At 35.6% G+C, this 24,637-nt stretch overlaps 4 protein-coding genes across 10 annotated transcripts; 3 read left to right on the forward strand and 1 right to left on the reverse strand.

Moving 5' to 3' along the window:
• Positions 1–1,687: 1,687 nt before the first annotated feature.
• Positions 1,688–11,306, reverse strand: LOC131668481 (protogenin-like). Of its 4 annotated transcripts, XM_058942690.1 has the most exons (18): positions 10,633–11,306; positions 9,832–10,188; positions 9,342–9,764; positions 9,144–9,283; positions 8,909–9,068; positions 8,556–8,840; positions 8,327–8,494; positions 8,224–8,258; positions 8,067–8,121; positions 7,839–8,002; positions 7,633–7,768; positions 7,470–7,568; positions 7,238–7,385; positions 7,040–7,170; positions 6,602–6,976; positions 6,291–6,535; positions 6,126–6,230; positions 1,688–6,067 (listed from the first exon to the last, which is right to left on the reverse strand). In XM_058942690.1, exons 1-18 carry the CDS (start codon positions 10,706–10,708, stop codon positions 5,888–5,890), a joined length of 3,282 nt encoding a protein of 1,093 aa, XP_058798673.1. In that variant the 5' UTR covers positions 10,709–11,306; the 3' UTR covers positions 1,688–5,887. The 4 variants fall into 4 exon arrangements, with proteins under 4 accessions (XP_058798673.1, XP_058798671.1, XP_058798670.1 ...); XM_058942688.1 differs by having other exon boundaries at positions 1,688–6,064; positions 8,067–8,258; XM_058942687.1 differs by having other exon boundaries at positions 8,067–8,258.
• A 204-nt stretch (positions 11,307–11,510) lies between these two features.
• LOC131668455 (myb-like protein A) lies at positions 11,511–16,563 on the forward strand. 2 transcript variants are annotated; one of them, XM_058942638.1, is made up of 3 exons: positions 11,511–12,376; positions 12,526–13,664; positions 13,728–16,563. In XM_058942638.1, exons 2-3 carry the CDS (start codon positions 12,618–12,620, stop codon positions 15,420–15,422), a joined length of 2,742 nt encoding a protein of 913 aa, XP_058798621.1. In that variant the 5' UTR covers positions 11,511–12,376; positions 12,526–12,617; the 3' UTR covers positions 15,423–16,563. The 2 variants fall into 2 exon arrangements, with proteins under 2 accessions (XP_058798621.1, XP_058798622.1); XM_058942639.1 differs by having other exon boundaries at positions 11,511–13,664.
• Positions 16,564–16,731: 168 nt separating this feature from the next.
• Positions 16,732–18,210, forward strand: LOC131668489 (viral IAP-associated factor homolog). The gene is made up of 5 exons (XM_058942703.1): positions 16,732–16,881; positions 17,119–17,260; positions 17,343–17,571; positions 17,661–17,869; positions 17,941–18,210. The coding sequence occupies exons 1-5, from the start codon at positions 16,879–16,881 to the stop codon at positions 18,072–18,074; spliced, it is 717 nt and encodes a 238-aa protein (XP_058798686.1). The 5' UTR covers positions 16,732–16,878; the 3' UTR covers positions 18,075–18,210.
• Positions 18,211–18,354: 144 nt separating this feature from the next.
• LOC131668514 (uncharacterized) lies at positions 18,355–24,356 on the forward strand. Of its 3 annotated transcripts, XM_058942767.1 has the most exons (7): positions 18,355–18,856; positions 19,024–19,215; positions 19,302–21,222; positions 21,295–21,374; positions 21,442–21,568; positions 21,662–21,747; positions 21,815–24,356. In XM_058942767.1, the coding sequence occupies exons 3-6, from the start codon at positions 19,304–19,306 to the stop codon at positions 21,711–21,713; spliced, it is 2,178 nt and encodes a 725-aa protein (XP_058798750.1). In that variant the 5' UTR covers positions 18,355–18,856; positions 19,024–19,215; positions 19,302–19,303; the 3' UTR covers positions 21,714–21,747; positions 21,815–24,356. The 3 variants fall into 3 exon arrangements, with proteins under 3 accessions (XP_058798750.1, XP_058798748.1, XP_058798749.1); XM_058942765.1 differs by having other exon boundaries at positions 19,024–21,222; XM_058942766.1 differs by lacking the exon at positions 19,024–19,215 and having other exon boundaries at positions 18,376–18,856.
• The last annotated feature ends 281 nt before the right edge of the window (positions 24,357–24,637 follow it).

Raw genomic sequence — 24,637 nt, forward strand, 5'->3', positions numbered from 1 at the left:
GTATACATACACGCGCACGAACGCACGTACACACACACACGCACACTTATTTAGTTATTTATAATCTATTTACAATTTGGGAGTATAGGAAGGGAGAGATCAAATAATATATCTTTATGTACAATTAACTGCACCGTGGTAAGAATGGTATGTTTTTGTTGCTTTAATCTATTTTAGGTTACGCACATTTATAATAATGAATGTTAAATTCTTCAAAACGATATGAAAATGAAATAAATAACGCAACGAGAAAAAAATGGGAAAAAGCTGAAAAAAAATCCAAGTAAAGTCACTTGAGGAACGCATAACCTGCAACGTGTAATAGTTCTTAACGACAACGAACAAACAAATTACAAAACGAATATCAATAGTTGTATATAATATTAGACATAGCTTGTTAAAGAATCTTAAAAAGTTAAGTAAATTAATCTTAAGTATACATTAGTAAGACAAAAAATAGAGGAATGATGATAATAATTTAATAATAATCATAATAAATAATGATAAAGACGAAAATATATAATAATAACCCTTACAAAGAAGGTAAAATAAAATGGAGGTAATATTTGTTCGACTAGAGCCGCCGTACAACGATTAATACTTGCTCGGTCCATGGTCAGCGTTAATAAAAAATTATACACCTGCTTTATATTTAATAGGGATGAAATTTTGCTATCGTCCAATGTAAAACGTAATGGCTTCATTTACTATAAATCTACGAAAATTAACGATGCGTATTGCGATTGAGTGTGTGAGAAAATCGAAGTAAATATACTAGCTTGTTTCATACATTCGTCATGAGTTGCAATTATTGCTGCTTTATGCTAATCATTAACATAACGAAACATAATGGAAATAATGGAACATAGTTTCATAATAACGTAATGGAAAGCTATATGAAGAAATACTATTGCACAATATGCAAAAAAGCCATTGTTTACAAATCGAATGGAATCAGATATGTTAGGTTGCTGATATTGCAGTAATTGGATTGAAATTCTAAAATAATAAATACCAAGGTGAATGTACAATGAATTAAATGTTTAGCTTTGATCGATAGCAAACACACACGCACCACAGCACAAATTAGTGACTACTTAAGTGCAGAAATACTGGAATGACAATAAATAATGATTAGTGCTGCTAAGCACAACTACCATTTAAACGGGTAACTCATCAGTAATGGAAGGATTGTAATACACCTAAGTTGAGGCTTTTGACGCCCGCTTTAAAACTGAACGTCGATAACGTCAAGGTTATTACATTCGTACGGTTAACCCTTTTCCTCCCAAATAACACAAATTTTTTCTTAACTTTCATCCTCATATCTATTAATGAAAAAATCGTATGAAAAATTTATCAAGCATCATATCTTGTAGATTTTGACCTCCTCTTTCGAATGCCGTTGACAAAATTTACCTAAATTGTAAGCCGGAAACGTTATAGGCCGGTTTTCCGGAAAATTCACAAATTTTTCGCGTTTTTTTTTTAAAAAAAGTATATTTTGAAATGGAAAAAGTTTGCACACACCATTGGAAACACTGTTATCGGTGTTATAGATGTCTTTTCTTTCAAATGCCGTTGGATTTTTTCCGAAATTCAAAATGGCGAACACAAAATGGCGTTCGAAAGGAAAAATTTTTTTTTTAAACTTGACGAATTTTTTCCTCCAAAACTATCAAGTTTAGTGAAAAATTTCTAAGAACAAAAATGTCTTAAAATTAGTCAAGAAATACTTTCAAATTTTTCCAGATTTTTTTACAGCGAATTTGGAAATTTCGATTTTCCGCGAATTCGAAAATTAACTCGGAAAATTCTGAAAAAAATTGAGAGTACTCCTTGGTAAATTTTAAGACTCTTTTGTTATTATGAATTTTTTTATTGAGTCAATAGTTTTTGAGTAAAAAATTAATCAATTTTATTCTTAGTATACATTTTTTTCAATTTGGTTTCACAAAATTAAAAAAATTTCAAGTCTAACAATTATTTTTTTTTCTACCCTCGCTAAAAGTCGATTTTCCTGATTGTGACGCGATAGGACTTTAGGCGAGAGAGTTAATTTTCGAATTCGTGGAAAATCGGAAAATCGAAATTTCCGAATTCGCTGTAAAAAAATCTGAAAAAATTTGAGAGTATTTCTTGACTAATTTCAAGACATTTTTGTTCTTAGAAATTTTTCACTAAACTTGATAGTTTTGGAGGAAAAAATTCGTCAAGTTTAAAAAAAAAATTTTTCCTTTCGAACGCCATTTTGTGTTCGCCATTTTAAATTTCGGAAAAAATCCAACGGCATTTGAAAGAAAAGACATCTATAACACCGATAACAGTGTTTCCAATGGTGTGTGCAAACTTTTTCCATTTCAAAATATACTTTTTTTAAAAAAAAACGCGAAAAATTTGTGAATTTTCCGGAAAACCGGCCTATAACGTTTCCGGCTTACAATTTAGGTAAATTTTGTCAACGGCATTCGAAAGAGGTCAAAATCTACAAGATATGATGCTTGATAAATTTTTCATACGATTTTTTCATTAAAAGATATGAGGATGAAAGTTAAGAAAAAATTTGTGTTATTTGGGAGGAAAAGGGTTAAGGTCCTTTCCATCGATATCTATAGATATTCAGTCAATAGAGAAATTTCGTCTCTATTTCCCTGTAATCGTTTGCCTAAAATAAAAATCAAAGGTTCTCGAAAAAAATTATCATCGATAAATATTTATATCTAGATTACAACTAATCAATTTTGAAATGTTTTGAGTAGTGATTTTTTCATAAAAAAATTAAAAAATTAATGGTGTTCCTCAGGTTAGCTTGGTTATGAGGTGCCATAACATTTTTATTTTTCATTGTAAATCTAAACACGTTGAAGATAATTTTTTCTAGCACCTTTTATATTTTAGCCAAACGATCGGAGCAAGGATGCGACGAATACTTTCTATTGACTATATATCTGCGGATATCGATGGGGGTTTTAATTAGGGTGTTATTGCTCTGTACTTGAGTTTTTTCTCTGCTTTTTTTGTTATTTTTCTGTTCTTAATGCAATAGCACGGCGACCTACTAGTAATTTTTTTCCTTTTTTGGAAAAGTCTGTTGACAATTGATAACATTATAATGCTATCAATTTCTTTCACATCTACTCTGATTCTCAGGAAGAAAAGTCTTATACAGCATAGACTCTTTTTTTTACGATCTCTTAAGCTAACAGATTTAGACATTACATTATTATAAATAAAAAACTATTATTTTTACAATTTGCGACATCTTACTTATAATTTTAGAACGAAGTATCTTATATAAAATAATTTTATTGTTTTTCACTTTTACATCTGAGACTTTTCTTGCCGAGTAGTTTAGTACAGGCATATACATCGCTTAAATTTAAAAAATTTTTATAATCAACTTTTAACATAATATACGAATAGGTGAACAGCGTTTTATACTTGTTTTTTTTATTTTTATTTTTGTTTGTTTTTTTGTTTGTGAAATCTCTTAAAAGTCTTAGCATCGAAAAGCTCCACTACTCGTTACTACGCGGTTCAACAATTAATCGTCACTTTTTTTAAAGATCTATTGTTGTACGATTCAGGTACGTATTACTTTTTGTATCTTTCGATTTTTTATTTATCTCTTTTTGTTTTTTTCATTTGATCGTTGGTTCCGAAATAAAGCATCATAGAGTTTGAACTTTTGTATAACACTAATTACTCTTTATTATTTGTTGTACTATAGAACTTTTCAGAACTGAAACACAAAGAATCTCATAACTTAGTTGGAGTACATTTTACCAAAGAAATCCATTTTATAATTAACGTACTTTAAGTTAATGTACTATTAAAAAAATTATTCACATAGAAAAAATCTATTTCTATACATAACAACCAATAAAATGATATTTAGTGTAAAAATTTACATAAAATGGGTACATAAATATCTTTCAACTCTTGATCTAGTTTTCACAACAACGTATAAAAAAATGTCGGATGTAAGCAACTTTCACGTATATTAACACACGTCTATGTATTTGGGATCGAATAAAATATTACGAATACTGTAGGGTACGTTCTGGAAATACAATATTAAATCACGAATAAAAAAATTATCAAGTGATTATTTTACGATTACTTGTAAAAAAGCCTATGCCTATTTTTTAATTTGAATTGTATTTCTTGGATTTTAGCTTTGAACATTTTGAGGCAGTAAAGTATTTATTTATGCCATTATCGATATTGTTTATATTACTCATAAAAATCAGTTACAGATGATAGTTCTGAAATAAAGCTATCCCCTGAAAACATTATTATTTCTTATAACAAATCAAGTATGTTCAATTTAATATTTAAAAATAAAATACTTTCGACTGCACTAGAAATTTACAGTGTACATCAATAATTTTTGATACAAGTATATCTGATGCATCTTAATGCCTTGGTTAAGAATTTCGAGTCGCTTGAACCAAGGACATCTTTAACTGGAAGCTATAATACATATTTACAGTCTTTTGAGACGCATTCAGCGAAATATTATCTGTATGCTCAACTTCTCTTCGATCACATTTCATCTGTGAGAGAAGAGCTTGCAGCATTTGAAAAAAATCTCGTGTATTAAGCAGTTTGTTAATGAAAACACGAATTTTTCATTCGAACCTTATATACTATTGCATTGTAACCAAAACAATTGGAAAAGATTGCAATGCCTAATGCGAGTAACGAAAAATAATGATTTATGAAGGAAGTAATAACACTGAGATACCTATGTCTTACTCTAACCGGCATAACTTAGTCTATCAGGTACTGTATTTTTTTTTGTCATGGTAACATGCACCGAAGTCTGCGGTAAATAAAGAAAGATGAAAATTTCGACTTCATGATTTGCTTACTTTAACTAATGTCGGTTGTCCGTTGTCAGTCAAATAGAGTTTGAAACAAGTTGAGACGAGAGAAAGCGGAAGCTACTCGCTGACTATACAAATTGGTGTCTATTCAGCAACACAAACAGTAACAAATATAATATGTTAGATTCCTTAGATAAAAATAATATTAGTAAAAATAAAAATAAAAAAAATAATGTATCATTTATATGTAAAATATAGCCTCCAAGATCTTAAAAACTCAAAACATTAGTACATAGTCGAGATTTAACAATTCGTCTGATGTGTGCTTAATAATAACGATGTATAAAAACGTTAAAAATAGGAATTATTTGACCATCAATCATGTCATAAATACTATTACTGTTCTATTTAAACATGTAATTGATTTGTTTGTAGGAATACCACGGGTATATTAATTCGATTAAGATAACCTCTGGTTGTTTTTGTATGGGTTCTTGCTAAAGCTTTCAGTCAGAATTCATCCTATTTAAATGCGGTCTGATCTATCAGTAATTATTCTCAATTAAAGAGAGTATGCTGATGTGCATTAGAAGGTATATACTATAAGCATCGCTGTACAAAATATCAGTCATCATTAATAAACTCGCATATAAAACTGCAATAAGAAAAAAAAATAAAATACGTAATTTTCTCCGTAATAAGCAGAAGAGAGCCGGAAGTTATAGAATAACCACGTATATCAAAATTGGTCTCCGGCAGTTTCTCTCTCGCATCTTCTATTTTTTGATAATCTCATATGATTCTCATTTGCACTGAATGTTACCATCTGATTCAAAACTTAAAAATTACGTTCATCTCTGTGAGTGTGAGTGTGTATGTGTGTGTGTGTGTGACAGACAGACACACACACACACACAGGCAGACAGTGCGCTCGCGCGCGCGTGTATGTATAATAGGAAGTACCAACAACTAGTTGGTAGATAAAGATTTAATAACCCACGTATACTTTACGTTTCCCCATGGGTAGTCTTCTGGCTCACAGGAACTGTTTTGCTTCAACCATTTGGGCCGAGCATGGGAACAAATGTAGGGACAGTTTTTGCAGCCAGGACCTCGCCAGCTGACTCACAATTACCCAAATTGTTGTTCAGATTTGATTCAAAACTTCCGGCAAAATCATTACCGATAGTTGTTAGCTGCGTACTATTCAAATCTCTTGAATGCTCGTGCTGCTGCTGTTGTACATTGTACAATTGTTAATACCAGTCTGCATTTGGATTTGGACAGCTTTACCTGTGGATTCTCCGTGATACGAACATCTTTTATTATTCCATTCATCTCCCACGGCGACAAAAGGGGCTCTTTTGATTCCAAGATACCGTTTGCATGGTCGCTCCCCTATATCGATATGGTTTAATGTCAATCAAGTTCAATGGACGAACATACGTTAATAATTACCTTGGTATCACACAAAGGATTCGTAGATATCGGTGTGGAAGGAAACAATACCGCAAGCTCGATTTCACTGCTCATTATGGCAGTAGCAGGTTGAGAAATGCCATTCCTTGTTGTTAAAACGCGGCTTTTCAAGGGTTGAGCGCTCTCACGAACTGATCTCATATTTTCATATCTCCTACGGCAATACATGCTGCATAAACACACCAAGATACTTATAATGCTGATGCCTATTCCTAGAATTATTCCTGAAACAGCATTATTTCGAATTATTTTTCATGATAAACTTAAACTTAAAAGCAACAAAAACTCACCGAATTTCCTATACTCTCTAATTTTTGGAAGAGATTTCGTCTCATCTAGCGAACCGGCTACATCAAGAGAATTACCGCCAGCAGTCACAATGATAATTGGTTCAGACGGATTACCAGTACCGGCTTTTGTCGCAGCCTGGATCACAACGAAATAACGCTTTCCAGGCACTAAAGTTGGCAAGCTGATAGACGTCTTGTTGCCAAATACCGTCACATTGTTCCAAGCTGATTTTGGTTCGTAGGTATTGTCGTCCATCGAATAGGCCACATAATACCTCTGAATGATACCATTAACAGTTTTCGGTTCTTTCCACGCTAGCCGCACCAACGTACTGTTTATGAAAAACCATTCGACATCTTCAACTTTGCCTGGAACTAAACGTTAACCCTTGTAAGGTTTGAAGTTTTTAGCAAATTCAACTAATCTTTATAATTTACCATCTTCGTTGGTATAGCACTCGATACTTGCACTGTCATCATCATTATCCACACTGTTGTTCAAAGCTTTCACTTTAAATTGGTATAGCGTAAATGGCTTCAAATTTTTTATATCAATTTGAGTGTTATTGCTGCAAAAAGTAAGCTTGTTGATCAATCAACATCACGACTCAAAACGAATAAGTGTAAAATTCATACACAAGAATACATATAATCGATTCGTTCAATAAGTGCACAGAGTTGTAACAAATTTCAAACGATCCATTGATACTTTTCGATACCCAAGATAGACTAATTGAATTTGCAGATAACGGAATTGCTTCTAGTGCTGTAGGTGCATTGCTCACTGAAAAAAAAGAAAGAAAAAAGAAAAAAAAATAATAATATATGTTCTTGTATGGTACAGTAGAATTTTTTTCACTTTACTTACTTGTAACCTTTTGCAAATCTGCTATTTTTCTGATGCAATTGACGTTTTCCGCGTACGTATTGAGAGCACACAATTCAATTATATATCTCGCCTTCGGCTCTAAAATAATCAAAACGTCATTAACGTATATATCTGTAATTGTTCTTAATTAAGAAATGCTTACCAAGATTTGTAAATTCGTACTCGTTGGCATCTTTCGTCAAATGAGCTGCTGCAATAACTACAAAAGTGTCGTCATTTTTCAGTTTAACATTCCAGGATTCAAGTTGAAAAATTAAATTTGAAACGTGCCAATTGATCTGGAAAAATACAAGTAAATGTTAGAAGCGCAAATAAATTGGTGAATAAAACATTATTCAAAATAGTTACCTTAATTGTCGTAGAATTGATAAGTGAAATTTGAGCTTCAATAAGATCCGTTGACGATGGCATCGTAACCATCAACCAATCAAGCTGCGAATCGCCAAGATTTGGCCAACCCAATTCAGTTCTGGCTAAAACTCGAAGCTCGTACTGTTGTCCAGGTATTAAATCTGTAAGTATGGTATTATTGAAAGGTGCACCAGACAATGGTCAGAAATGCCCGTATATATTTACCCGTCAAGAGGTACCGTTGAACGCTAGCTGGGAAGAGGCGAACGCGAGCTGATGGCTGATGAAGGAATCGCCATTCAAGTTTGTACTGGGTTACAACTCCTTGCGCCTCCTTTCTAGTCAGCGGCTCCCATGTAATATTCAGCTTGCTGCTACTCACCGTATTTGCATAGATTTTTGGAGCAGCTTTCGGTACTGCGAACAGAGATGCGATAAAAGATGAAAGGTGGCCGTGGTGGTTGGGAATGTGCCGCAACACTCACCGCTAGCTTTCGTCGAGCAGGTAACGCTGGCGGACTGGTCGCTGGGACCACGATTGGTCCACAGGCGCACGTAAAAAGTGTAGTTGGTAAACGGCTGCAAGTGCTTGGTGACTTGCACGGAGGTGGAATTGCCTGGCTCGGGCGGAGAGACCTCCTCCTTGCCGCCGTCTGCAGGAAGGACAGCAGTGCTGAGCACTAACGGGTACTCGGCGGCGCACCCGGTACTTACCAACGGGCCTGTAGTGGATGGTGTAGGCAGTGACGTTGCTGAGCGGCAGCACCTCGGGTAGCCGCCAGGAGACGAACACCTTGGCGGGCGACAGAGCCCGGCACTCGAGCAGCGTGGGCGCGGCAGGACTGTCGCGGGAGGCGTTGACCTGTAGCCGACCGGCGGCCCAAGCCTCGCCGGCAGCATTGACCGCGACGCACTGGTAGATGCCCGAGTCCGAGGGCACGGTCGCCGAGATGGCCAGCTCCAGCTTGCCGAAATCCCTGACGTAGAGCGTTCTCCGGCCTGCAAGCCCAAGCGGCTCAATCGGCGGTGGCCACCAGGGCGCTCTGCGCGCCCAGCCACGGACCTACCGTCGATGGCGATGTCGGTAGCGTCCTTCAGCCAGTAGATGCGCGGCGTGGGTCGGCCCTGGGCCTGGCACTCGAAGCGCGCCGTCCTGCCGTTGGGGCACACCTGGCTGGCCGGCCGCTTGACGAAGCTCGGCGGCACCAGCACTTCCACGGTCACGTTCTGCGGAGCAGAGGCGTTCAGAGCCGCTCGGATGCGCTCGGAGTCGGGCGGCACGTGGACGCGGTGGCTACTCACCTGCGAGCGCGCGGCGTCAGCGGCCAGGCCGCTGGCGGAGCAGACGTAGGTGCCGGCGGCCTCGGGTCTCAAGCTGCGCAGCCGCAGCAGGCTCAGTCCGGGCGCCGAGCGCAGCGCGACCGGCCGGCTGGCCGGCGCCGCTGCAAGCACAGACCACGGTCAGCCGGCGCTGCGGCGCGCGGGCGCGGCGCTACTTACCGGCTACGAAGGTCCAGGAGGCGTTGGGTTGCGGGTAGCCGGAGGCCGCGCAGGCCAGCAGCAGCTCGCTGGCATTGAGCGCTTCGTAGCGCGCGGCCGCCTGCGGGAAGAGCACGCCGGGCGCGGTGCGCCGCGGCAGCACGCGCAGCCGGGCCTCCGCGCTGCTCCTGCTGGCGTTGGCCGGCCGGTTGGCGGCCACGCAGCGGTAGGCGCCGGTGTCGGACGGCCGCGCCGCGCGGATGAACAGCAGGCCGGCGGCTGGCAGCAGCGCCAGGCCGGGCGCCGGCGCGGCCAGCGCGCGCCCGTCCCGGAACCAGGTCACCTCGGCGGCGGGCGCGCTGGCGATGCGGCAAGCCAGCCGGGCCACCTCGCCCTCGTGCACGGCCAGCTCGCGAGGCGCCTCCTCGAAGTGCTCGGCCAGCTCTGCGCAGAGAGGTCAGGTCAGGTCGGGTGGGTGAGGAGGAAGGGGGGGGGGGGCGCAGGTGCTTACCAGCGGTGCGCACGAGGGTCGGGCCAGAGCGCAGGGCGGCGCCGTCGGCGGTGTGGGCCACGCAACGGTACTCGGCGGCGCCGCCGGCGCCCGGCCGAGGCCTGGCCAGTCGGAGCGCACCGTCGAGTCGCAGGCTGCAGCGCTGGCGAGGGCCGCAGGGCGGCGCGACGCGGCCATCGCGCAGCCAGCTGACCCTCTGCACGCGCGCCAGGCCGCTCGGGGAGCAGCTCAGCGTGGCGACGCGTCGGCGCCCGAGCAGCATCTCACCGCGCGGCCGGACCTCCAGCCGGGGCACGCCGGCTGCCGGCGCCGGCCTAGCGCTCCTCCTGGCGCCGCTGCCGGTATCCGCTGACGCGCCTGCCGAATGACAGGGCTCGATCAATGGGGCCACCGGGCATCGCCGCCGCCGCGGGAGTGACGTCGCGTGGGGCTGTTGACCTTGGCCTGGCGCCTTATCGATTGTTCGTTTACGCGCCTGTGTTGATCTTTGTCCGCGCTTCCCTCGGGGACGACTGGTTTTGCCGACGCGGCGCTTCGCAGCCGCGTGTTCGACCCTTACAAGAATAACGAAGCGGCACTGTGCTCGGAGAAGCTCGCGACAAAGCAGCTCTCGCGGATAAAATAATGCGCGCAGCACAGACGCGGCTGGCCAGAATCGCGGAGCACAACTCGCCTTCGGCGTTTAACAGTCAACCGAGGATAAGGTTGCACTGCACATGTGACAATTGCGTAACTCCAGCAGCTATCGATCGTTCGCGAGTAAGCATGGCTGCGAGCCGAACATAGCTAAATTACACGCACCTGCGCTCAGGACTTCCGTAAACAAAATGCCGAAGAGGAGCACTCGGCTGAGCAGCAGCAGCACAGTTGCCGCCATCAATCCCTGTACTCATTTGCCGGCAAAGTGCGTCTTCATCCTCAAGGCAGCTGCTGTTCTGCTTTTCGCCGTCTTCTTTCTTCCTTCCGCCTCCGCATTTTATTGCTTGCGATCGCAGTAGCTCTTCTATGCTCCCTCTCTCTCTCTCCTTTGCTACTTCTGCTGATCCACTCGACGGGCACGGCGCTCTCTCTTTCTCTCTTTCTCTCTTTCTCTCTTTCTCTCTTTCTTTCTCTCTCTCTCTCTCTCTCTCTCTCTCTCTCTCTCTCTCTCTCTCTGTGCCTCAAGGATCCGTTATGTGAGAGCTACGCCGCCGATATACAAGTACGTACCTGCGTGCTCGACAACACTCTGCTTTGCTGACCTGTTCTCCGTCAATATCGTACGTGCGCGCATGCGATTGCTTAACCTATCATTCGCTCGCTTGTAAACAACGCGATGAACGTCACGTCAATTTTAAATCGCACTTACGACGATCGAAAGTATCAGAGGCTATTAAAGGCTGCATTTTCGAGTAAGAGATCAGTGCGCAACAAGCTGCTCGCACAACACAACGACCACCTTGCCAGCTTGTGCGAACACTGAACAGTGAACCAACCTCAAGTCGAGAGCAACCTCGAAACTCTCGACCGTCGAGGGGCGGGGAGGGAGGGTGACTCTGCAATGTACTGCGTATATATATATATATATTGTACATACGTACATACATACATATCTACGTATGCGCATGTATGTGTGGACTGTATATGCGTAAAAAGGTATGGGATAAGGTAAACGTTTTTCTTTGTACGTATAATTTAGTTATTTCCCTTAGATGAAATTTGATATGCGCCCTTCTTTTACTAAGGTTGAATAACAATACCTCTTTAAACTATGCGAAGAAATAGTGACAATTTGTTTTTTGATGTTTTTATTGTTTTTATGGGATAAATTTCAACATTATTTGATTATAAAATTTTTAAAGCTCGTATAATTGTAAATAATTAATACATTTGAAAACTGATGTTTCTTTCAGACTCGAAAACTCAAATCATAATGTACTTCCTGCTGTACAACTTAGTGAACAATTACAAATTTGTCTTAATTGTAAATTAATTGTTTTCATATTCTATGATTAAAAGTTACAATCAAGAACGCTAATGCTATAGCGCACAGAAGGTTATATTGCGTCAAATCTATTTTTTTTCATATCTAAAAGAAATTCCACTGCGCTGTATGCTATACCTGAGGTCATAAAAGTAAATGTCATCAAATAATAATAAAAAAACCATCAGATTCGCCCTCTCAATAGGTTGATCTTCACAAGGACACCCGTGACATATATTTATAGTAGATCTTTTTCTTGGAAAAACCATTCGCCGGTCCTTCTTTATTTGCTTGTTTCAACTTGCCTCGTGGTTTCAGCCACCCGACTAGTTTCATTCCGTTTCCGCATCCATCTATTTAGTTCGCTATTGGCGCTGGTGGAGTGTTGGCTGTATAGTGCAGAGGACTGAGTAGACACCAGTCAATCCATAGGCTTCGCCCTGTCGCGTCGGCTAATGCCAGACCGCAGTTGATGCAGAGCAATAGCTTTGCACTCGCAGCAAGCGTAATTACGTCACATTGTGTTGTGTAAATATATTAAGACACTTGCTGTGCATATTATATTTGCTCCTAAATTTTTTGGTGAGAACTTTTTCAATTTTTCATCCAACTTATAAAATTTCTTCAATGATATTTAATCTATCGAAATTGCCAATTTTTCTACGTTAATAATTTAATGATTAATATTTTGAGGTTGGTCTTTGTAATCAATGATGATATATATTTTAAAGTGTCTCGGACGCTGACGGAGCGTACGCAAACCAGCGTATATATTCAGCGTGAACTGACTTGTAAATTGTAGTATTCTCAAATCTGGAATAAAATGGCAGTTGGCAATATAGATGTTAAACTTAATGGTGTTGTACCATCTTCTCCTGATGCATTGTATTTATGGAAAAGATTCAAAAAAGTCAATAAAAATGAAGTTCCAGATCGAAATAATCTAGAGGCCAAATCTGCAAACGAGTCGATTAATAACAGAAGACAAATAAACCAAGATAACAATAGCAACAGCTCATCTAATAGTTCTCTCGATATAGCAAAGAAAACTGTTGCACAAGAAAAGTTATTTAAATTACAGTGTCATATCCAGTATCAAAAACAAAGGAATGAATCTTTTAGCACAAATTCACTTATTGGTTATGCTTCTGCATCAGTTGACAGAAAGCTAAGAAAGAATAGATCTTCGAAAATAGATAATCGTCATAACGATACAAATAACCAATGTGTAAATTTGACTACTGTATTACATCTTAAAAAACCTTTATCCACTAATCCAGATAACAACAGAATATATTATGAAGATCGTGGTAGAATGGCACCAGTAAATTGGAAAACTGTTGCATTAAATAGCAGCATTACTCAGGACAAGAAGCCAGCAAAATTAAAAAAAGTTGAAACAAAGAAGGAAACTATTAAATTTATAGCGAAATTAAAATCAGAAATTGCAGATGAATTTTCAAATTTTGTTGATAATTCAGTGTCTTCTAAAACTGTTTATAATAAACAAGGAAACATTGAAAGAAATGTAAATGCCATTGATTCTCCCATCTTTAAAATAGAACAACGCATCAGTAATAAACCATCAGATAAGATACGAATACCAGCCTTGATTAAATCACTTTTTCAACCCTCCTTCGATTCACACCTGCTGAACATAATTGACACCTTTAAGGCGATTAACCCAATAACAATTGAAGATATAAAATCCACAAGTGTACAAGATGAGAAACATATTTATGATGACAATGGATATAACAAACCAGAAGAACAGAAAAATCTGTTCAAAGAAGTTAATAATTGTATTGTGGAGGGTTCAACTAATCAAATTGAAAGTAAATATCGATACTTTGAAATGAAAACAGATAAGGTAAGATATTTTCAAACATTACGATGACAGTAATTAGGAAAATGATTAAATTTTTATTTTCAGCAAACCAAAAATCATCGTTCAACACATGAATGCGATGATTATGATAGAATAACTTATGTAAACTCACTCACAGATGAAGAAAATGCTGCAAAAAGAGAGTCTAGGAAAAAGGAAATGGCATACGAAGATGATTTATTTGCTTTTGTTCCAAATTCACAAGAATTATCAAACCCTCAAATTAATTCAGGTATACTAGTTCCATCTGAAAAGAAAAAAAATTCTCATAGCTTCCCATTTGATAGAATAAAAGCAGTTTGTAGAGAAAAAGAAAAAATGTTGGATTCTGATGATACTTTGAATGTAAGCAGTGATTTGGAAAATGTATCAGCTCCTATAGTATCTATGCACAATAGTTTTGAAGCACTTAAAAAGAAAATGAATAAACTTATTTCAACGAGCAATAATTATGTAAGTGAAACAAAATGTGTTCTTCCCGATGATAGCAGAGCATTGGAAAGTAAAAATCAACTACTAAACAGATGTTTACAAGCTTCTCATGATTACTTGAAAGCTCCTGAGAATAATGTAGTCGAAATAACACAGGTTAAGGTCGGATCAAGACCAGAGCCATTATTCAAACCAATTTCAACTCGATATTTTACAAAACCCACAACAGATAGGGCCAAGTTATCTTCTGTCAATGTCAATATTAGTAAAAACAGTACGGCAAGTACTGAAAATTCAAGTTTTGATGTTTCCAATGATTTTACTGAAAACAATTACTATCAGAAAGAGATTGATTCTGGCTTATGCATTAAAAGCACGGACAATACTTTATCAACTTTAGAATCAAACGAAACCAAACTTTATTCCAAAACTGACAAAAAAGTTGTTGAAACAAGTTATCAAGTAGAGGTATTGTCGAAGACCACAGAAAAGTCTGCAAAAACGAGAAATGAAAGTATAATTACATCATCAGACTTGGAAAGTGAAGAGATGAGTTGCAAAGATGTTATAGATTATGATGCATTTGATATTGAAAATGTAGAACTTTTTTTTCCTGCTCTGACAAATTCAAAAAATACATTTCCTAATGTAATGGTTAATAAAATGTCTACTGAAAACAAGAATCCAAGTAAAACATTAAGTAATTTTGAAATTAGAAGTGATATTTACTCAAATGCTAGTAAAAGAACGATTTCAAATTTGCAGTTGGATAATGAGTCCAGCTTAAATTCTGAATTCAATTTCAACAAGAATATTTTTAAAAATGTTGAAATTGAACTATCTGCATTGACAACAGATGGTCTTGGTTATAGTAACAATGAAACAAAAGACATTGAAATTAATAGTTCAACATTTAATAACAAAAATGCACAATTAGCACTTCATCAAACCAGTGAAATGGTACACACATTGCAAAGAAAATCGTATAACCAAAAAATTGCGTGTAAAGACGACAATGAACTGAATTTTAAAAACGATATTGAATCTTCACGAGATGCTGAAAAATTAAAGGTCAGAAATGAGAATGTTGCTCCAAAACCACTATCAAAAAAAATGCAAAAATACCGTATTACACTAGAAAACTACAAGCACAAATTTGTAGCTGATACAAAAGAAGAGGATAAAATATTTCATCAGCAGCCTAATAAAACATCTCAAATTAACAACTTAGACAAAAAGCCTTTACAACGTCCGATTCTCAAAGAAATACAGAAGCGCATGCATCTCACTTTTAAACCATTTGTATAAGAAAATTTGGGAGATTGTACAATAGTGTAATGTTGTTTAGATTAGAATTATTATATTATTATTAACAAATGATGCTATAAAAATTTCAGAAAGAATATTCTAAATTGAGAACAATGGTGTGAATTTTAATTAAAAAATCAATGAATATTTGCAGTTTACGATACAAACAAGTTTGTTTAGTACAATTTTTACATCAGTGAATTATAGAGGTGCTAAAGTTTTTTTTATTGTTAATTCAATTTTTCAAATACTTTTGGGAATCAAAAAATTTTATTTGTTGAAATATTTTTACTTTGAATTTATTGCACTGTATAGTTTGCAACTCACTTTTATTTAAAAAATGCTGGTCAATGTTAAATTCAACAATATTACTGGTTTTTGTTTCCACGAATGCTAAAAAAAGAGCTTTAAAAAGTAGTCAAAAATGTCATTAATATTTTTTTTTTATTTTTTTGACTAAATTGCTTGAAATTTCATTTTATTAAAAATTTGTAATTATTGGTTTTGTTTTACTTGTACCTACTTGTATTTACAAAACTCTTAAGTAAACTAGAAGAACTCAAATTAGCGTGAACGTGAAATAGAATAAATCTATTTTCTTTATACATTATAGTTTAAAAGGTTATTTTTTCACGCACAGAGAAAAGATTGATGAAATATATTGAAATAATTTAGCGGTTGTTTTTTGTTTTTGTTTTGAATCTCATGGTTGACACGTTAAATGCAACTTTAGTTTAGTTTTGATTGGAACAGCTCTATTTCATTGCATTATCTCAATGATATTATTCCATACGTTGCAAATTTTTTTGACGTTGTATAGTTACCAAATTTAGTTTTTTTTGAGAATGAAAAGATAAATTTTCAAGGTTTTACAGCCCATGGAACTAAACAAATTATATAAACTTCGTACGTTTTGTTTAACGAAAATTTCTGCACACATTTCTAACGTATAAGAATTTTAATTTTCGTTAAATTGTAAAGATTTTTTACTCTTATTATGGCAGATAATGACAACGATACGTTTAAAATTACGTTACCTTGATATATTGACTCGTAATTTTCGTATATTTGTTTTCTAACTTTATTTTCAAAGTATAGAGTTTTATACACATATGTATATAAAAAATGAATAAATAAAATGCTTTTCAATCAAATTTGTGTAATGAGCTTCCACCTTTGCCTTTTATATATCAAGTCGTGAATTGAAATTGAACCGCTCAATAGTTCTACGACAAAAATAACTAGAAGCAGGACGTTTGTACCACTCGAGTTTCCAGGGTTTTTTTTTTCGTTCATCTGATCCATTAACCTCATTTTCCGTCAGTCTATTCTGCTCTGTGTTTACTTTATTACTGTAATTGTGTAATTTCTTTGACATTATTTTTATATAACAATTAAATTATTATACGCATAATATTGCAAATCGTATATTTTTACGTTTCTCTTATATTACAAAATGGTAAGTTGTTATCGTTTAAATTTTTTTGGACGTATTGGCTATTTTAGTAGACAAAAAATTCCTTATTTGATACCTTATTAGGAGAGAGTAATTTAAATAATGTTACTCATGGTTTATTTTAATAATATTTAAAAAATATATTCTACCAAGAATTATTATTTAGTTGATCTATGAATTAATGTCTATTTAATGATGTAATTCATTTGTGTATTTTAACAAATGACAAAAATTTGATAGCAAAACCCAAATGAAGACACTGAATGGAATGACATTCTTCGAGCAAAAGGCATTATTCCAGAAAAAAAGAAGGATGCAGAAGTGACTGAAGATCAAATTGTGGAAATGTTGGAGAATACAATAAATCAAAAAACAGGGATAGGTGTGGCAATAATTATTAAATTTTAAATTAATAATTGTTTTGCTAATAAATTGATATCAATGTAAAAGTATTGTGCTTTCAGTAAAAAATCATTTAAATGATAAAACATTGGATGAGTTGGATGAATTAGAAGACGAAGAAGATGAAAAAGTAATACTTGAGTACAGACAAAAAAGGATAGCAGAAATGAGAGAACTTGCTAGCAAGTCTAAATATGGCAGTGTGACAGAAATTTCTGCTCAAGACTACGTGCAAGAAGTTAACAAAGCTGGAGAAGATATTTGGGTTATTTTACATTTATACAAATCAGGGTAGGTACTTGGTGTAGGATGATCTGTTTGTAAATTATAAATTTGCTTACTCTCAAAAAAATTCTTTAAGATTTATTTTATACTTGTAGAATACCTCTGTGTTCACTAATAAATCAATACTTATCATCTTTGGCAAGAAGATTTCCTACTATTAAATTTTTGAAGAGTATATCAACAACATGTATACCAAATTATCCAGATATAAACCTTCCTACTATATTTGTATATCAAAATGGAAACATGGTTAAGCAGTTTGTTGGCCCAATTGAGTTGAGAGGAATGAAACTTACGGAAAAAGGTACCAGATGTGGTGGTTTTCTAATTAAATTGTATTCAACTTACTGTAAATAACTGTAAAATGCGTTTTAGAACTTGAATGGATGCTTGGTAAAGTGGGTGCTGTTCCCACAAATATTAAAGAAGACCCCAAACCTAAAGTACGCGACATATTATTTTCAAAATTGGGAATGGATCAAAATAGTCTTGAAGACGGTAATGATTGATGACTTTATTTGTTTATCTGTTTGAGATTTCTTGTTGTATAACAATGTAATTCAACAATTTGTATTTTAAAGCCTATTTGTATCAAATTACAGAATTTTTATCATACTGCTAATAAAGGTATTTAAAAAAATGCGGAAAATCTCCAAAGGTGCTTACAATTTTTATACATTGAAAATCTAATTTACATAATCCCTCAATGTTTTGATATAATAAAGAAATTATCCTAAGCAGAAAGATCGGAAAAAAATTTGCCGCACGTCTGTCACCAATACTTGCGAGCGTGGAACCAGATAAATATAAATACATCTATATAGCTAGATGTCCTAAGGCTGCAATTCAATAGCGTTTGTTCATGTGCGTGTAATTCGAGTGCCTTGCCTTGCCGATTTCTATATACGAGAGCAAGAGCCGAATGTTTACATTTCAAGCCGGCACTCTGAACGTCCAGCCATCATTGTATACACTCAACACCGACCGGCAGTTTTGTTTCGAAAAATCACCAAGCTACACGCATATGTATACATAGGCACACGTCATATCGTATGTGATCGAAATACATTTTATTAGAAAACAAAACGTTTCTGCGTGTATTGTACGAGGCCAAATAGTTAGCCCTGTAGATAGTCTTCTACAAGCGAGTCGATCACATTGCTTTTCGTCAATGTGAAACTTCACGATTGTAATGGGTTAATGAAAACTGCAGTTTTTTTCTTGTATTTTCCGATGGCCAGGCTCACGCTGTTAACTGTAGAACTGAAGGGATTTTCAACAATATAATCAGGTAATTTGATGTGAATCATATGCACGAAAGCTCTGTCGGCAAGATTTAACCGTTAAGATGGCTTCTCAATGTCGCGGGCGCAAGTTGTCAAATCCTTGTGAAGCCGTGCATATTAAATTTCTCTTCTACTCCTCAAAAAATATTTTATTTTATTCTTTTCATTTTAGATTAATATTGTTTGTTTGCTGCAACAAAAAATCGTAGAATTCTGCACAGCATTGTCTGCTGTTATTAATTTCAACAAGTGGTTGTGAAACCTACCATTATAAACTATACAGTTCAAAGTATTTTCAAAGCTATTTTCTTTTCAATTTATCAACCTTTGCTCGTAAAGTCAACTTGGTTTTAAATAATAAAATGTAATGGCTGTTGATTACCACAAATTTTTTTCAAATACTTGAAGATTAGCAAGCAATATTTCAGTTGTTTGTAAACATTTTCACAGATATGGATTTTGAAAAAGTAGGATGCTACAAGCTTTATAGATGCAAAAGTTTATTGGCTTGTGATAGTGGAGGAACAGTTTATGATACATCTCAAAGGTTTGAAAATTCTGTTGGTCAAACACTTTATAAAAATGTAGCTGAAAGTCAAAGTGAGTCTGGTGAGTCGGAAAATATTATTTACATCATTGATAAAGATTACAAGTTCAAGTCAAGTCCTCTAAACCAACAGGCCGATACAAATTATTGTCTTGTTGATGATAATAACTGTGAGCCATGTTTAAATGTAACTCATGTAAAAGAAGAAAATTCAAGTCTAGATGATAATTGTAAATATTATATAGTTCAATGTGATGATGTAGATAGTACACAAAATTCTACATTAGATTCTGATAGTTTTGATGGAGAAAACTTTGAATATTACTGTGATTCCATCAACCTGAGTAGTCCAACTGAAGATCCCAATTCAAGCAATAATAATTTAGTATCTGAAAATATTTTTATTGGTAATCAAGAAGAAGCCCGGTTTCACAATTTGTGCAATTTTTCTCAAGAGTCAAAAAAAATTTTTAATTTTCAAGAATTGGATGGGGTTAGTAATCATTCACCTATCAATCCAGAAATTCAGCCAATTATGAACCACACTCGTAAAAGAAAACAAAGCTATCAAATTAAAAGCAATTCTTTTACAGAACTATTGGAAGATGATGATTCATCAGATGCATCTGTAGTTAGTGAAACTAGTAAGAAGAACAAGACAGCTTGTAGCAAAATTAAGCAGAGCAATAATTTACAGTCCCCAAAGTACAATCCCTTTGAAAAGTTAAAGATGAGCAGTATATTAAAGAGAAAACACTATGCTAAAAAGCAAATTCAACTAAAAGAATGTACAAGAGAATCATTAGCACCAGCAAATGATGAAAATTCTGAGTTGAGCAATGTCTCATCTAGCGATGAAGTTTTCAGTTCTAGTGAATGGTCTTTTCAAAGTAAATATTCACCTTATTTTTCTTCTAATGATACGTTTTATAAAATTGTTGACACTTTTGCAAGATTGAATTCAGATCTCACAAATGCAGATTATTTAGAATATGTGCAACCAAGAGAAAAAATCGTGGAGTCAGATATGGATAAACTTCTGAGCCCAACAATAGAAATGTCTATGATCCATTGTGAAATAAATCAACAAAAATCACAAGTAGATTGTAATGGAAATGATGTTATAAATCATAACTTAAAGATATCAGCAAGTGAAACTGTGGAAAAACAATTGATTTCAAAGGCTGTTTATGCTATAAAACTAGGATTTCAAAATATATTCAATACCTCAAATGAATGTGTCATTGACGAGATATTATATGATCATCCTTTCACTTATAAAGATATTCAGCTAGAAATAGATTTAGTCAATATTAGAAAAAGTTCAGAAACAAAAATACCTATTGTGTTACTGGAAAATAATAGTTCAACTCATGATCATCACCATCATAATTATCAATTGAATGACCCATTCAAAAATGTTTCTTGCTCATTAAAAGACACTTTGAATGAATTTGATAATTTTGGAGGATTTTCAGAGGATCATACAAACAAAGAAGATATAGTAAATCGGAAACAAGTTTTTATGGCAACAAAAAATCAAGATATAAATCCCTATAATAATTCAAATCATTTAAAATCTAACAATAGTTTCAGCTCTTTAGTCAAGACAAGTCTTGTTAGCTCTGACATAAATGCCAACTATGATTTTACAAAATTCCAAATATCTAATACAAGTATTCATGAAAAACAGTCGATTGCTCCTCTAAAAATGAGAATCAAGCGCCTTAGTAACAATAATCAGTATGTTATTGATGATCCTGGTATTTATAATGTTCAAGTTGATAATAAAGCAACATGGAAATTCCAAAAAAATTCAGACAGGTAAAGTCATAAATTTATTAAATTAAATATTCGGTATTTTAATTGAAATGAATAATTTTACATTTGTTTCAGCAAGTACGAATGTTCTTATTGTTTAGAAAAATTTAGGACTAAAAGATTGTTAAAAAGTCATATTTCAGAAAATCACAAAGGTAATAATAAGACACTGTGCTTAAGCAAACTACTTCAAATGTAAATTCTTAAATTCTTTGTTTTCAGGTCCATATGACATGGAATGTGAAATTTGTCACATGAAGTCTAAAAAAAGTTCTGCCTATAAAAAACATAAACCATGGTGTGAAAAGAGTACAGCATTGAAATGTGAAATTTGTCAAAAAATTTATTGGTAGGAATATTTTTTTTACATTGTATTTATTTTATACTAATAAAATTTAAATAAAAGTAATAAATGACAAGTGACAAATTTAAATTTATGTAGTTATAAAGCTGTGCTGTTGAGACATATAAACACTCACAAAGATCGATTTTAAAAGAAAGATATGATGCATAATAATCAAACATTAGGTAAGATCCCATTATCAGAAATTAATTGAAAGAGTTTTAACTGCTAATTAATGTTATTTTTTTACAGAGCAACAAAATCTAATTTTGTATTTCATGGAGAAGTGCGATATCTGATCATCTCTGATGTTGAATAATACACTTGTGTAATTAAAAAAGAATCAAAATACTTACTCAAAAGTATAATTTTTTGCTTCATAATAAGTTGTAAGAACACAGAGAAAAACATTCATAAATGAATGTTCATATCTTAAACATATTTATATAAAAAAAATTTTTTTTATTGCATTATCATATTATACAATTTTCAAATTTTATATAAAAAAACATGGAATCTTAACAGCATTTCCAACAATGTGTATTCATTTATTTATTCATACTCAATACAACTAGTCTTATAAAAGTACATTTCTTGAAGATGCAGTGTATTTTTTAGTCAGGTTAAGTATTCTTATAGAATATTATTTTGTTGCAAAGCATGTAACATTCCACTGCTTTCTTTTAATGTAACAATTGAAATTAAAATATTAAATTAGCAATAAATGACTATTAAGAAAGCAAGAAACCTACCCAACAGTGATTGCATCGCCAACTTAAGAACTGGAAATAATAATATTGAAATTATTTTTATGCATCACTCTTCGTTTTTAAATATTATTTACTAGGTAGTGTTACAGTGCGTAGAGCTTAATTATAAGAATACATGAATTCCATATAGTTTTACGATAACTACTGATAATCGTACGTCAATCGATGCGATTGTCGCATTAGATTATGGAGTTATATTTGTATGAGCAGTGATCAATTGCTTGCGTAATATGACAACATAAAAACAAGTTGTGCAATCTCAAAACGCCATATGTAAAATATATCTTTAAAGAAATAACGAAAAATAAAGATCGAGATATTTGATCAAATAAAAAATAACACAACACGGTTGTTACAGTTGATATTCGCTGTTTAAATATGTATAAACAAGCGTCTGCGTGAATTGTTTGTGTAAATTTAAAAAAGAAAAAACCACTATGGCTTAATGGATAGAACATCTGTTTCCAGCGCACAATCCTAAGGTTCGGTTCCAGGCGAATACTAAAAAGGCTTTATTGCAAATTTCATATGAAATAAGTAGCACTTTGAAAATTTGAAAAATGTTAATTAGAAGCCGAAATAAATCGCAATAATTTAGCTTTTAATGAAGTTACAGAAACCGTTGACCAATCAATTAGTTGGTATTTTACGAGGAACCGCTGTTTTTTTTTACAATTGCAAAAATATTTGTTAAAACCGAAAATATTACAATTTAACAAAAAAAAAAAAAAACGCAGTGCCGCAGAAGATTTGATTGTTCAAATCGCTGTCACCTTTTTTATAATCAAGTTACAGGTGTGGTCAAGTAACCAAATGATTTGCAATTTTATAAGAAATCCATAATTCCTTCGCTGATGTCTAGAGCGGTGCTCAGCTTTCCTATGGCTTTACTTAATTCATCATATTGCCGGGCCTGAATAATATTTTTGTAATTTAACAATATGTACAGATTCTTGATAACACTCCGAATTGTTCTGTTTTAAAGGCTCGGGTATTTTCGACGAGAAAAATATTCGTGCTACTTTTAGTTGTGATCGGTATTTGTATTATACGGTTGCTGTTTATTTGCCAGAGCTAGATTAAAAAAATAACTAACTGTAATCCATAAATATCAATATAATTTGATTTTTATATGCGCATTAATGTTGACGGATGTTAAGCATATTGAGGCATAGAACTATTTTATGTATGCGGTGTATTTTATAATAGTTTGAATTTAATTCAAGCATGAAATTCAATATTAATGCAAACGAGAGATAAGCGCGCGAGCGCGCTTGACGACATTAGTGATTTTATAATCTAATTCTAGCTCTCTTCAATAAAAGCTACAGATAATTTTTTCTACTATATTTCTTATAAATCTTTAGTTGTTTAGCGTGTTCTATAATTACGTAATAATAATTAGTTCCAATTCACTTAGAGTCAAAGAGCCGAACTTGTAAAATAAAATTGTTGCTTAAACTGTATGATTCTTGTTGTTGTTATGCGTGATGAATGAATTCGACGTGCATGATTGTGCCACTGGCTGGGACTATAGCGTCAACGACTGAACTTGCGTAAACTAGCGACTGCGCCTATATGTTCAAATCGCAAGTTGCTGTCGTCAAAACTCAAATGTTAACTACTAAAACCGACGTTGCAAGTTGCAATTAAAAAAAATGTAAATTTAATTAAGAGTGTTATCAATTTTTTTTCAAGTGCTCGGTAATCATTGATACAACTAAAAAAGGTATCGAAAACCGCTCTGTCGTTGCGTCACTTCCAAATTGATGAAAATTATTAGAGCGACAACCAACAATGCGAGTCGAGGATCGCAAGAGCCGTGCAAGAAAGGGGCAAACTAACAACGCTCTAAGCTAAATGCTCTAAACAAACTTGTTCCTGTATACAATTTTATTAGAGCTGCATGGAGCACACACTGCAAGCGCATAGCAGCTGCTACGTATGTGGGTATAGTTATAGGAGATATACATCAACGTCACAGTGTACGAGCAGGTGCGTAAACAATTGGTTTTCTCAATTATCACGCCATCTCTGTCAAGTTGGCAACGGCATTCAGAGCAATATTAGAAGAATTAATAGTCGCACGCCACCTGAAAGTAAACCGGGCAGAGAGTGCCGTGACCTGCTGGTTGCGATGTCCGCGCAAATCTGAGCAAAGTCGTTCGCGGCTGCATTGAAATCTCCAGAAGCTTGGGAGGCTGGCGGGCAGCAGTTGCAGCATCCCTTGGGAGTGCGGCACTGGGGTTGCGCCGAGGAGCTTCCATCTGGCGGCGAGCAGCAGAGAAGATCCGGAGCGGAGGCG

Source organism: Phymastichus coffea, unplaced genomic scaffold, assembly GCF_024137745.1.
Source record: "Phymastichus coffea isolate CEN01 unplaced genomic scaffold, Cenicafe_Pcof_1.1 PCOF00078, whole genome shotgun sequence".
Classification (NCBI taxonomy): Eukaryota; Metazoa; Arthropoda; class Insecta; order Hymenoptera; family Eulophidae; genus Phymastichus; species Phymastichus coffea.